This window comes from Coffea arabica, chromosome 2e, assembly GCF_036785885.1.
Source record: "Coffea arabica cultivar ET-39 chromosome 2e, Coffea Arabica ET-39 HiFi, whole genome shotgun sequence".
NCBI lineage: Eukaryota > Viridiplantae > Streptophyta > Magnoliopsida > Gentianales > Rubiaceae > Coffea > Coffea arabica.
This window is the reverse complement of record NC_092313.1, coordinates 26,016,016-26,030,482: the sequence shown is the minus strand read 5'-3', so window position 1 is coordinate 26,030,482 and position 14,467 is coordinate 26,016,016. Positions and strand designations below refer to the sequence as shown.

Below are 14,467 nucleotides of genomic sequence, written 5' to 3'. Positions count from 1 at the left end.
TTAGGTGGGCAGAGAGTTTCGATTATGAGAAGGGGTCTGAAACCAAAAGAAGGGGCAGCGGCAATGGGGGAGTGCTCACGAAGGGTGGATGAGCCACGCCGGGACATCGTATTGCGCGATGTAGGGGGTGCAGAAGATACCCTAGACTAGTCATCGGATCAAGCAAAGAGGAGGGGGAAGCAAGTGATATGGATCCCGGTGACCCGCTAAATGACTGCCAAGGGAGAAGGATTTTAGAGCTGAGGGACAAAACCATCGTTCCAAACCAGCCACCGATTGAGGTAATCAATCTCGGGGATGATAATCTGGCCTGCTTAGGGAGGGGGATCGAAATGGAAGAGGCCGACGGAGCTAGGGAAGGGGGATGCCCCTGAATACTGCCATACTTGAATTTTTTAAATCATGATGAAAATTGTCAGTTGGAATTGCCGTGGGGCAGCTAACCAGAGATTTTGGAGGAATCTTAAGGAAGTTCAGAATTAGTATAGACCAGACATTCTTGTATTGATGGAAACGAGAGTAGCGAGCGAGAAGGCAACACGAATCATGAATGCTTTCCACTATGATAGCAAGATATGTGTTGAGGCAGCAGGATTCTCTGGAGGAATTTGGATGTTTTGGAACAGCTTAGAGCTTGAAATTGAAGTAATAGGTACCAACTGGCAATTCATCCATGCTATGGTCCGGGATGAGTCGCAACAGGAATGGCTACTATCTGCAATTTATGCATCACCTGAGATGGGTTTGCGCCGTGAGTTATGGAAATACCTCAAATTGGTAGGATCTCATATAAACTATCCATGGTTGATTATTGGGGATCTCAATGAGATAGTGGAAGCAGATGAAAAAAAGGGTGGAAGAGTGTTTCGGAGAGTAGGAGAGAACAGCCTCTGGGATTGTATTAATAGCTTTGAGTTAATCGATTTGGGATTTAATGGTCCAACTTTGACGTGGAACAATCTTAGGGAAGGGGGCGCAAGGGTTAGGAAACGTCTAGATAGGGCACTATGTAATGAGGAGTGGAGAATTCAATTTCCAGAAGCAGCAGTTACACACCTTGCTTGGGCACACTCGGACCACCACCCCTTATTGTTGGAGGTTGCTATCAGAGGCAAGAAGCCAGTAGGACCTAAGCCTTTTAGATTTGAGTTGGCTTGGTTGACGCATCTAGGTTTTATGGACGAAATTGAGAGATGTTAGGGGATAGAGGACGATTTACTACAGAACTTGTCGACCCTCTCAGAGAGACTTCAGACATGGAACAAAGAGATTTTTGGGAACATTTTCCATAGGAAGAGAAGATGCTTAGCAAGATTGAATGTTATACAGAAGGCACTTTCCCTGAAAGAGTTGAAGTATTTAGAAAAGCTGGAGGAAAAATTAATCGTAGAATATAATAGAATTCTAGAGTAGGAGGAGGTGTTTTGGTATCAGAAGTCTAAGGTGACCTGGTTGAGGTGTGGGGACAGGAATACCAGATTTTTCCATCTCTCTACAATCGTAAAGCGAAAACGCAATGAACTATTGAGCCTCAAGGACAAGGAAGGTCGGTGGCAAACAGATAGGGAGGTAGTAAGAGACATTGTGGTAGTTTTTTTTAAAAATCTATACAGTAGGGAGAATGATCAGCCTTTGAATAGAGGAGGTGCCACTGGTTTTAAGGGTTTAACTACAAGACAACAAAGCTGTTTAACACGTAGGGTGAGCGACATGGAAGTCAAGAAAGCTTTGTTTGATATGGGGAGCAATAAAGAGCCCGGGCCGGATGGTGTGTGTGCGGGGTTCTATCAGAAATGTTGGTCCAAAATAGGATGCTCACTAGTTAGGTGGGTGCAGGACATCTTCAGGAAGAAGGAGCTGCCGGCTGGAGTGAATCGCACGCTGATAGCCCTTATACCAAAAGTGAAGAATCCAGAAGTTGTGGCACATTTGAGACCAATTTCCTTATGCAATGTGAATTATAAGGTAGTGACCAAAGTAATAGTCAACAGATTGAGGCCTTTGCTAAATGATTTAGTGGGCCCAGAACAGGCAAGCTTCATTCCTGGCAGGCAATCGTGTGATAACGTGTTCATTATCCAGGAACTGTTACATACCATGAGGAAGATGAAGGGCAAGAAGGGTGCTATGATAATTAAGATAGATCTGGAAAAAGCTTATGATAGAGTTATGTGGGATTTTTTACATCAGACTCTGGAGTGGGCTGGTATCCCTCAAGAGTTTATCAAACTGATCATGAATTGTGTACAAGTGGAGGCAACCGCAATCTTATGGAATGGGGAAAAATCAGAGAGTTTTGTACCGTCTAGGGGCTTGAGGCAGGGGGATCCCCTATCACCGTATCTTTTTGTACTGTGCATGGAGCGCTTGAGCCATTTAATTTTGCAGGCCACGGAGGGAAAGAAGTGGAGGGGAGTGAAGGCATCAAGAACGGGACCGATGATAACTCACATAATGTTTGCGGATGACTTACTTTTGTGTACGGAAGTCACACCTTTACAAAGTCAAATAGTTAAGAGCATCATGGCTGAATTTTGTGGTATCTCAGGGCAGAGAGTCAACATGGATAAAACTAAGTTCTTCTGCTCGTAAAATGTGAAAAGATCAGTAGTTGAGGAGATAAGTAAGATTATAGGGGTAAAGGAGACAAAGAATCTTGGAAAATAGCTCGGAGTTCCACTTCTTCACTCAAGAGTCAACAAAGGCATGTTTCAGCCGCTGTTGGACCGTGTTAGAATGAAGCTAGCTGGTTGGAAGAAAAGGAATCTTTTCTTTGCGGGGAGAGCCATTCTAGTTAAATCAGTTTTGTCTGCTATACCAACATACCATATGCAGACAGCACTGATTCCGGTGGCTGTGCTGGAAGAGTTGGAAAAGTATGGTAGAGGCTTCCTTTGGGGGGATACTGAGGAGAACAGGAGGGTTCACCATGTCAACTGGGATACAGTGACTCAAATGAAGAAGAGGGGAGGTTTAGGGATTAGAAGAATGAGGAAAGTAAATGTGGCAATGCTTGCTACACGGAGCTGGAGGTTGTTTAGCGATGAGCAGGCTTTGTGGGGGAAAGTGGTTAAGGAAAAGTATCACAAGAACTTAACAGGGTTCAAGTGTTCTTCTAGGATTGGGGACTCCCATAGGTGGAAGAGCATTGCAAAAGGTAGTGAATTACTTGAGAAGGGAGTGCAATGGAGGCTTGGGAATGGACAGTCAATACGGTTTTGGAGAGATAAGTGGCTAGAGGATGTCCCACTACTGGATGAGTTAGAGCGGGAAATACCAGAGGAAGAAGTGGAGAAAAAGGTGAAGGATTACTGGAGCAATAATGGTTGGAATATTGATCAACTTCGAGCTTGGCTAAACCCGGAGCAGATACATAAGCTAAGAAGCTTCTTCATCCTTCCTGGTTTAGATAACCCCGATCGGCTATGTTGGAAGCTCGAGCCGACAGGTGTTTTCACCACCAAGTCGGCATAAGAGTTGAATTGGTTGGAGGAGGAGTTGCAGGAGGAGTCGGCATGCTTGGAGAAAATATGGAAAATACAGGGTCCAGGAAGATGGCAATTTCTACTCTGGTTGGTAAGGCATGGTAAACTTTTAACGCATGGGGAAAAAGCCAAAAGGAAGCTGAGCCCGACTCCTTACTGTCCAATATGTGAAACTGTGATTGAATCAACCATTCATGCGGTCCGCGACTGCGGATGGATAAAGAGCATATGGAAACAGTTTGTCATGCAAGATAGATGGGAGGAGTTTTTGAACAAACCAGTGCGGGATTGGGTGGACTAGAATCTAAAGGATGGAAGGATTGGAAGGAAGAGGAAAGAGGACTGGCAGCTGACATTCCAACAGATTGTGTATCTCGCATGGTCAGCCATGAATTCCTTCTGCGCCACGGGTGATGAACGGAAATTGGATATCAACAAGGAAGAGATTTTGTAGACGAATAGGGCAAGCCAGAGAAGCGCTCCTTAGAGGAGATGACTTGGGGAAAAAAGAAGAGAAATTTATCAGATGGGAAAGGCCTCAAGATGGTTGGTGGAAGATGAATGTGGATGGAGCTGCAAACCGTACCTCTGGAAGGGCAGGAGCGGGAGGCCTCCTCAAAGATAGTTGGGGGAGGTGGAAAACTGGTTTTATAGTGAATATCGGGCAAACAGATAATATGACAGCAGAACTATGGGGTATACTCAAAGGGTTGGAGCTGGCTTGGAACGCTGGGGAACAGAAAATGATTTTGGACACGGATTCTAAAGCAGCTTTGGATCTAATACAAGGAGTAGGTCCAGACTCACCTTTATCCAATCTGATACGTCGATCAGGGATTACACATGAAAGGATTGGGTATGTAAGTTACAACATGTTTGGAGAGAAGGGAATAAGTGTGCAGATTGGCTGGCTAAACAGAGTGTTAGCAGTGATCCAGGGATGCGGATCCTAACAGAACCTCTACAGGAACTACGAGAATTGATTGGTGCAGATATTTTGGGGGTTGCGACCCCGCGTTTTGTTACTGTTTAAGAGGGTTGACCTCTCCCATGTGAACAAAAAAAAAGCGAGAATTTTTCATTTGAAAGTCAAAAGTAGTTAGCTTATTCTTAAAGAAATTTTGTTTCAAATTATTGTTTAATTTCTAAAGTTTGTAGCAGGAAATCACTTTTTGTAGTTGTCTGTTTTCAAAAGTCATTACATTTGAAATTTATTCAAAATTAGTTTTTTTGTATAAAGATTTGTGTAAAATTAATGAAATTATATTTCTAAAATATATCTCAAAGTATTTTTTTTTAGCAAACTATACCTCAAAGTTCCAAAGAAATCATTCGAAATATGCTCTTCCTTTGTGTATTTCAAGGAAATTAACATATTTCCTAAAAGATTAGATTTCTTTCTTATTTATCTTATATTCAAAGAGAAATTCAAATGAATCTCGTTGTTTATAGTAAATGATTCTCCTTCACAATTGCATAATTCCATTCTAAAACAAATTCTATTGAAGGAAGTTTACTTTAATAGAATTTTATTCCTAAACTAAAACATCAAAGTCGATATTACCCGAAAACCACAAAAAGTTGTTGTTTAGGCATTGCTATCTCAAAATAATTCATTCAATCTATCTTTCTTTTTGATCTTTTTTTTTTTAATGTTTTGATGCAACTCAAGATCCAAATGAGCAATAATACTCATGATAAGGCAAATCAAAGCAAACCACAAAAAAGTTTCTTCATAATCTATACACTCTCATTGGTTATACACCTTTGCTATTAAACGCACCCTGAATCTCTCAATAGATTATCTACCTTACATTTAATTTTGAAAACCCTTTCATTCCCAATAACTTTATCTCTAAAGGAAGATCAACTGCATTCCAAAAGTGCTTTGATTGCATAAACTCCATTTCTTCTTCTATGGCCTTTTTTCACTCTTTCTTATCAGTTGATGAAAAGGCCTCTTCAACTGTTTTAGGCTCTCTTTCATCGCACGGTACCATCCTAAAAGTAATGACGAAACCAAGGGAGGCTGAGGGGGGTTTCAATTTTGCTCACATAGTCCGCTAGAAATTCTCCCAAAAAAAAAAAAAGCCTCGGCATCATTCATGTAAAATTTCAATTTCTCCAAATTTCATGGGAGTTAAACCACAAAAATTTGCGAAGGTGTTCTTCTCCACATAACCAACATACAACTAAAAATTCATGGCTTGAAAACATGTAGACAAAAACGGCCATGAAAGATCAATTTCTCTGTTTCAAGCAAAACCAGCAAAAACAAGCCATTATATGGATGAATCCTTACCCTCAGAGCTTGACTAAGCACGAATTCAATGATAAAAGATCTGATACCAATGTTGGAAGTCAAGCATAGAATCAAATTTTGATTACCTCTGTCCGAGGTTTATATGCAGCGGAAACTTTGGACTGAAAAGACTGAATTACAAAGCCCCAAGTCTGGTGTATAATCACATCGAAAATACACTCTATTCACAGTCCACATCCTGAGTTATTGTATCTGAGGAAGGAGGAGGAGGAGAAAATTGGAGAAAACCAAAAGCTAGAGTTCTCTAATTCATGCTTTGCTTTTTGTTTCTTATAATGGTCTCTATCCAACAGTGTTTTAAAACTCGAACCGGATAGCGATTCGGTAAAATATAGGGGTCAATGGATTCGACTAATCAACCTGAAGGTCAAATTGGATCATAAATATATATTAATAATATAAAATTAAAATATCACATTAAAGTTCACTTAAATTGGTGGTTTATAACTTTAGATAAATATTTTATGAGTTTAGATTTAGTTCAGAAGAACTCTATTTAAAAAATTTTAAAAGTCATAGGTAGAAATGTAATTTAAAAAATATAATGTGTTATTTTTCACTTTGTTAAAACCTGAAAGGGTCAAAATAAAATTATCAAAAAATTATAGAGCATACCAAGCTAATACATGTTAAACCTAGATCCACTTGCCTGTTAGTTCTCTTATGAATTTGTCACTTCTCCTACGCGGCTCCAGGATTCTCCTTTTTTCTCAAACGCAAAATTAGAGCTTCTTGCCTTGTTCTTCTCTCTTTTTTTTTTTTTTCTCTTTTCTTCTTCTTCCTCCACTCCAAAAATCTTTTCTTTCTTTTATTTCACACACATATACACACATGAAAACTCTCTCTTCTTATTGTTATTTTCTTTTTCCCTCCTCTCTCTTCTCTTCCCTTCTTTGCTCTTTTCTTTTTTCTTTTTTTTTTTCCTCCTATTAGATTTGAAATCTTTCAAGGAACAGTTGTATGGAATTGGACTCGTAATTTGGATCTGCAAATTCATTTCTATCTTTACACCAATCAAAGACCAACGGAAGGAAAAAAATTTTCAAAAAATTATCAAATAAAATTTTGGAAAAAAATCGGGTTCTAACCAGTTTTACCGGTTTTTTTTATCAAACCCAAATTTTGACTGGGTTTGATCGAATTTCTTATATGTCATTTTGTAAGGAGATTTGGGCCAATTGCCTGGCCGGTTTTCGGTCCAATCAATTGGACCGATCGGTTCGATTGATTTTAAAAACAAAGCAGAGCATCCAATTTTTTGAAAGGCACTAGGAAGGGGTTTACCCCTTTCCCCGTCTTTCCTTTTTTTTTTTTTATTTAAATGAAAAATTGGGTCAGATCAGCCCATCATGGGCGCCCAACCGTTTATTCTAACTACTCGAGCCTAAATCAGGAGGGAAAAAGAATATACTGAAATGCATCTTCATACATCCGAATGAACAAAGTGCTGCTAAGAATTACATTAGTGACTTCTTCTACAGATACCTACATCTTGTTAAACAATCGGCACCAGCATAATGTTTTCTTGGGTTGCGGTAAGCCTTTGGCACACCAAGAATGAGATTAAGGTCCTGTCTGATAACTCAATTTAGCACTTAAATTTAATGGATTCAAATCTTAATATATTCAGACGTGTTTGATATCCAAAAATTGAATATATGAATTAATTAAATTATACTGAATTTTCTAGGCAAAATTTGCTCCCAAAAAAAGTAATAAAGTATTGACATATCACTGAATGTGATATACACTCAAATATATTTGATTTAATATTTAACAATTCAATAATTTAATAAATTCAGATTTCAGTTTTCAAACTTCAGTTTTATCAAGCGCATCCTAAGTGAAAAGGTAAAACCGAGTAAAGTGAGAGGGACCAATTACCAATAAAATGTGAGTGTGCAATTAAGATGACAAGGAATGTGTATTAAGAGAAGACTCCAAACAGTATAGCGGGAAAAGAGAAATATATATTTAAAAGTCGAGGCTTCACGGTCATTTAACTAGTGTCAAAAAATTCTTTCTTGAAAAGACAAGTTATGGTGATTTCACGATGGAGTGCCGTTAAGGAGCCTAGGTAAAATAGTACTAGTAAAAAAGCATTGGAGACCCTAACAAAAATAGTAACTGCTGACTCAAATTTATGTTGTTGTAGTTGTACACTTCGAAATAACAAGTGTAAACAAGTTTATGACGTCTGCAAATGTATTTCTGGTAAAATAAAAACTCTCGGACCAAGTTCCGAAATTTCAGTTTGTCGCCCCTAACCCAATCATACTTTTATGGTTCAATCCACCGTGGATCTCAAAAGTAGCAGAGGAAAGAGGACTGCATCTTCTTTTTTTTTTTATTGACTCATCTACAACAGAAATTACCAGATTTTTCGTGAACCCAAAAAAGAAAAAATGCAAAAAAAAAAAAAAAAACTCTAATGAATCTTCCGGCAAGGTCCGACTAGACCTAACAACCGAGAACAAGTACAAACTGCCACGGAGCACGCTACTTTCCTTGCAAGCTCTTGAAATATAAGTTGGTTCAGATGATAAGAGCGGATCACTTTCTCGTAAAAGAGGTTGTAAGTTTGAGCAACGAACCCCTATAAATAAGTAACTTATAGTTCTAAAGATATGTCTTGATTTGTGGTGATGACCAGAATTGAACCCATCCAAACTTTGTCCTAAAAAAAAAATTGAAGGTCAAAAAATAGATATAGGGTTAATTAATTCTCCTACTGTCCTCCAATATAGTTGACTTCCCACTTTCCCTTTTTTTTTTTTGACGAAAGTTAGATATATAAATCTAATCCCAGAAGAAACCTCAAAAGCCGGCAACTTTTGAGATCCTCCCAGGAACTTATAAACCCAACCCCAAACCCCCCCAAGAACCGATGTGGGATGGCAACCCCACAAGGGCAAGCCAGTAGGCCCGTTGCTACTAAGAAGTGACGACCCCCCACGAAACTCAGTATAACTACCCTTGCAGTCCCACTTTCCCATAGAATTGAATTTTGATGGTGGAATATCTTGGGGATATATATACACATATATATATATATATATATATATATATATATATATATATATATATATATCGCCTTTCAACAATCTTTTTATGTCTGTATATTTATTAGCAAATGACTTGTACCAGTGTTAACATCAGATCCCCAAATGCCAGCCGTCCAGAAACCCCCAAAAGCCAACCAACCAAATGAAGCATCAACTTGCAAAATCTATAATGTGGTGGAAGGAAACTAATTGCGGAATCTCTTCATCATCATCAGAAGCTGATCGTTAGTTTATAAGTTGACTTTCAAAAAAAAAAAAAAAAAAACATCTGTTAGCTTATCAAATTGGTAAATGTGTACATGCATGTGCATGTCCTAAGAATCTAATGCGTTTGTGCATTTTAGTTTAGAGCTGTACACAATGAAAAAGTCTAGTCTACTCTGTCATAAGCAAGGATATTTTTCTCTCCTGTCTTTTATTTTCTTTGATATCTGGTTTTCCATTTTTGTACAACAATTACGGACTTAGGGAAGGTCCAGTTTTATCCATAGCATAGTATTTAGTGTACAATTATATCACATTGTTGTATTAAGTATCTGAATATTTTCGACCTTTTTTGCGAATTCAATAATATAATGTGATTTTAGAACAAATAACATAGTAAATTCAATAGCAACACTGAACAACGAAAGTGCAACTATACCTTCTCTAAATCTAACAATTAACATAAGCCAAGGTGGCTAGATTGGACTTTTTCTTCTTTTTTTTTTCTTTTTTTTTTTGGGTAGGATGCTACATGGTGCACCATTATATATAATATATATCAATAGATTCACAGGCATGCACACAGACAACTGAGATGAAGAACCTACAACAAAAAGCACATTTCAGCCACCACCATGTCTTGATTCCCCTCATGCTTGATGAAGGTAAGAAAATCAACTGCAATGGCTGCGAAACAACCGACATTTTCAGCCACGATCATTTCTTGTTTTCCCTCAAGCTTGATGAAAATAACAAAAAAGTTGTTTTCAATGCCTGTGAAAAGCAACTCACCGAGCCCTTCCATGGCTGCATGAAATGCTGCTATTACCTGCATGACTATTGTCTCATAGCACCTAGTTCTGTGCGGAATCCATCTCACCCTTCTCATCCCTTGACCTTTCTCTCATTTCCAACCAATTCTAGCCATTCTTACACCTGTGATGCTTGTGGAGGCACAGGCAGTGGCTTCAGCTACAGTTGTGCTCATTGCAAGTTCGACCTCCATTTGCATTGCGCCTCTTTGCCTGATTCAGTAATGCTTGGCAGGCTCCATCCTCGTGAACTTAAAATCAGGTTAATTCAACAACAAGAACATCGTGCTTGAGTGTGACATGTGTGATAAATACTTGGGAAAAAATTGCTGGTTTTGTCATTGTAGTAAATGTGATTTTGGGGCGCACTTAAATTGTGCAAGGAATCAACAATTAGAAGACCACCAAGCTGGCGGGGCAGAAGAACCAGAAGAGGAAGATTTAGACATCAGAAAGAAGAATCAAGAGACAAAAGGGAGCTGTGATGAACCAAATAAAAAATAGGAGTGGATTAAGCAACTCATCCACCTGAAAACTTATATGTGCCAGTCCTGAAAAGCTAGAAATCTGCAGCTTAAAATTCTAAAAAGATAAAAAGTTTCCAATGATGAAGAGCTGAAATTGAAATAAACCTGACAGAAGACCCCAATAAGGATGTGGAGGATATTAATAACCCTGAAAGTTCATATATGAGATATGCGAGTTTTAAGCATGGAAGCAGTTATCTGAAGATTAGCAACTGGCAAGCATATATCTTCAGAGCCCGCAACAGGATCAACAAGTGACCAGTCACTCCATGGTTCCGCAACATGCATCGGCAAAATAGAGTGTTATCAACTTTACTTAATGCCTCAAGATACTCGATCATCGGGGAAAAATAATATTGGAATGAGAGGTATATATCCAGCATCCTTCATTTGGTCTACAAGCTTGCGAAGCATTTCTTCTATTTCACTGTGAGTCCTATCTTTTGATATGAACTCGTGCCTGATGTTCCTCACCTCTATCCAACTATAAGCTGCTTCTTTACTTAGACCCCTTTCATCCATAAGATGTCTGACTCTACAAGCTTCATCCCACCATCCAGCTGCACTATATACGTTAGACAGCATTACATATCTTGCTGAATTTTCTGGTTCCAGCTCAAACAAAGCTTCTGCTGCTCTTGTAGCAAGGTGTATGTTCCCGTGGATCCTGCAAGCACTCAAAAGTGCACCCCACATGCCAACATGATCTGATCCTTCGGGAGCTCGCTCCACTAATTCGCATGCTTCTTTGAACTTATTTTTGCGCCCTAGCAAATCAATCAAGATAGCATAGTGATCCAACCGAGGGACTATGCCAAAGTCTTTCTCCATTCTGTCAAGAATTTGGAATCCTTCAGATACCAAACCTGCATGGCTGCAAGCAGACAAAACTCCAAGAAAAGTAACATAATTTGGATGTACACGTGTTTCCCTCATACACTTGAATAGGGCCAGTGAAGATTCTGCCTGACCGTTTTGTGCAAGACCAGTTATCATTGAATTCCACGTAACAACATCCTTGTCATGGAATCTTTTAAACAATGTCATTGCAGACCTCATGTCTCCGCACTTACAGTACATATCAACCAGAGCATTGACCACATAAGCATTATGGTAATCAGCAGTACTTGCACCTCTAGTGATACGCCCATGGACTTGTTTCCCTCTTTCCACAAGAGCTAAATCTGCACAAGCACTTAAAACACTAACATAACTGAATGCGCTAGGAACAATACCTTCTTCCAACATTTGGGAGAACAGATACAATGCCTTCTCTCCCTGACCATTTTGTGCAAACCCTGAGATCAAAGCAGTCCAAGAAACCACATTCCTCTCCGGCATCTGATCAAAAACCTTACAAGATTCTTCTAATCTACCTGCCTGTGCATAAGCAACCACAATCGAAGTCCAGGACACAATATCCCTCTCTTGCATATGACTGAAAACCATATATGACCACTGGGGCCTCCCACATTTTCCGTAAGCATCAATCAAGGAATTACATAAAACAACACCAAACTGCAAACCATTGACAATAGCAGCTCCATGTACTTGACCCAACAACCTCAACGAACCCAAGCTAGCACAAGCATTCACTAAACTAACAACGGTATATCCATCAATCCTTAAAGAATCCTCCTTTTGCATTCTTTTAAAGATATTTATCGACTCCCTGTAAAACCCATGTTTTGTTAGGCTTGAAATGACTGAATTGTAGCTCACAACATTTCGTTCAGGCATTAGGTCGAACAGTTGGTAAGCTTTCGAAAACCATCCCATTTGGGCATAGGCAGATATAATTATGTTCCAGGAGTGACTGTTTTTCACCGGGACATCAATGAAGGCCTTCTCAGCACAGGCAATGGAGTTGCATTTGGAGTACATATCCATCAAACGGTTCGTGACGAAAGTGTTGAGAGTCAGCGCTGTTTTGATGAGAAGCGAGTGTAATTGTCTTCCTAGCTTGAGGTTTTTAGCGTTGATGCATTGCGAAATAAGGGATGTGTAACGAGGTATCGGGTCAATGGCCGAGAGTCCTTCACTTGGCTGCATAGAAGAATATGGTAATAAGAGATGTCGGTTACATAAATCCATTTTATACCGTTAAACATATATTTCAATTCTAACTTTAGTCCTTAAACTTTACAGATAAATTAGTTTTGTATATTCTCTTAGTAATTGAATTAAAGTACGAGAAGTTTAAGACTACAGGACAGTGAGGAGAAAAATGTTAGGATTCTATATTCTTTGAAATCTCAAACTCGTCTAATTTAGTCAAACCATAATTGAATCCACAAAAAATTAATGAAATAATTCTTACTCTCGTTTCCCTTATTTGATTAACGGAGAGTCGTAGCCATTATCTTAGTTTAGTTTGACTTCAAGTTAATATGTTTATCTAGCTAATCTTGGGATTAGTAAAAGAAAAATGCTACTTTATACGACATACAAGTCATTACAATTTACAATAGAAAGAAAGGTAAAGATGGCCAAGTAAATAATGGTGCGTCATTAAGAGCCTAAGTAAAATATTAATTTAAAAAAGAAAGGCATTGGAAACTCTACAAAGAAGTGACTCAACTTTATATTGCTGTAAACAACGAAATAGCAAAGTGTAAACATGTTGATGTATGTAAATGCATTTCCAGTAAAACCCAAAAAAAAAAAATCTCCCAAAAAAAATCTCCCACTTAAGGAAAATTGTTAACAAATCCTGAATGTCGTTGGTGGTCGAAGTGTCCCATTTTATAAGGATTTAGGGATTTAAGTGTCCCATTTTATAAGTTTACGGAGTTAAGTAGGAGGTATTTATAAGTTTAGGGACTTAAGTGTTCTATTTTGAAGTTTAAGGACTGAAGTGGATAATCGTCCAAAGTTTGGGGGGACAAAGTGGAATTAACCCTATTTCTTCCTCTACTCCTGACGGTTGACGCATTCCATAGGGCATTTCATCTTCCTTTTTCTCTGCCATTCTGCAACTCCTTTCTTCTTCTTCTTCTTTTTTTGTTTTTAATTTCATTTTCATTCTTATTTATTAGTTATTTGTTCTCGAACCCATGAAATATCATGCTTTTATCTATTTTCTTGAAATTGCTCTCTTCTCCACTCCTTTTTTTGCATTCTTGGTTCTTTTTTTCTTTTCAATACAAGATCTAAGATTATATCTTGTTTAAAAAAAGGTTAAAACATTGATTTTTGATGCCTGAATTGAAGTCAAAGAGTGAAAATGGAATTGCAGAGGAGGGAGAGCTCACAAGGATTTGGAGTTAAGAGGTCAGGAAGGGAAAAAAGAATTTAAATGGAGAATAAGAAAAATCCGATTTTTACCAGTTCTTCAGGTTTTCGGTCAAACCCGATTTTGACCGGATTTGACTGAGTCTTGACCAATTTGGTTTTTTAAAATAGCTCGGACAGGACACTTGGCCGGTTTCTGGTTCAACCGGTGGATCCGGTCCGAGTTTAAAAACATGACTCTCCACTTGAACTTTGCAAAATTTGAAAGTTAAAAATATGTTGAAAATGGGGCAGACCCCATGGATGGACAATTATGTGGTCCGTTTTGCAGCCAAGTTTTATGGCATGTTTCTAATAGACAAATTTTTCAAGTAAAACGGTAATGATCTACAGCCTAGAAATGCTAGAGTCATCCTCATTGTTCTTCTTTGCAATCAACAAGTAGAGCTACTACAGTTACCAACTTGTCATAGCTTCAATTTTCACAAGAATTTGTCCTATAAGTTGAACTTTCCTCTTGCCCCTAGGTTTTGGTTTTGTAGATCGTATTAACCTAACAAATTTGATTGATTAACATAAATAAGATACGTACAATGCAATTTTGTTGCTATTGTTTGCCAATTTTAGGTTCACTAGTGAAGCAGAATATAAGGCTAATGTACAAAAACTAAAGCACAATTTAGCAAGGCAAGAGTTCCACATCTTCAGCAAGATGGAAGTGCATTCCTAATTTCAGAAGTGGTACAGGGGTAGAGAATGACACAGCAGAAAACTTCAGTGCATTATACTTCACAGTACCATTTATTGCTTGATGTGC

The 14,467-nt window shown here is 38.5% G+C and overlaps 2 protein-coding genes across 2 annotated transcripts; one reads left to right on the top strand and one right to left on the bottom strand.

The window, feature by feature from the left end:
- Positions 1-546: 546 nt before the first annotated feature.
- Positions 547-1,200, top strand: LOC140036174 (uncharacterized). The gene has a single exon (XM_072077477.1). The coding sequence runs from the start codon at positions 547-549 to the stop codon at positions 1,198-1,200; it is 654 nt and encodes a 217-aa protein (XP_071933578.1).
- An 8,206-nt stretch (positions 1,201-9,406) lies between these two features.
- LOC140036933 (pentatricopeptide repeat-containing protein At2g21090-like) lies at positions 9,407-12,551 on the bottom strand. Its single transcript, XM_072080180.1, has 2 exons — positions 9,870-12,551; positions 9,407-9,764 (listed from the first exon to the last, which is right to left on the bottom strand). The coding sequence occupies exon 1, from the start codon at positions 12,508-12,510 to the stop codon at positions 10,741-10,743; it is 1,770 nt and encodes a 589-aa protein (XP_071936281.1). The 5' UTR covers positions 12,511-12,551; the 3' UTR covers positions 9,407-9,764; positions 9,870-10,740.
- Between the last annotated feature and the right edge of the window lie 1,916 nt (positions 12,552-14,467).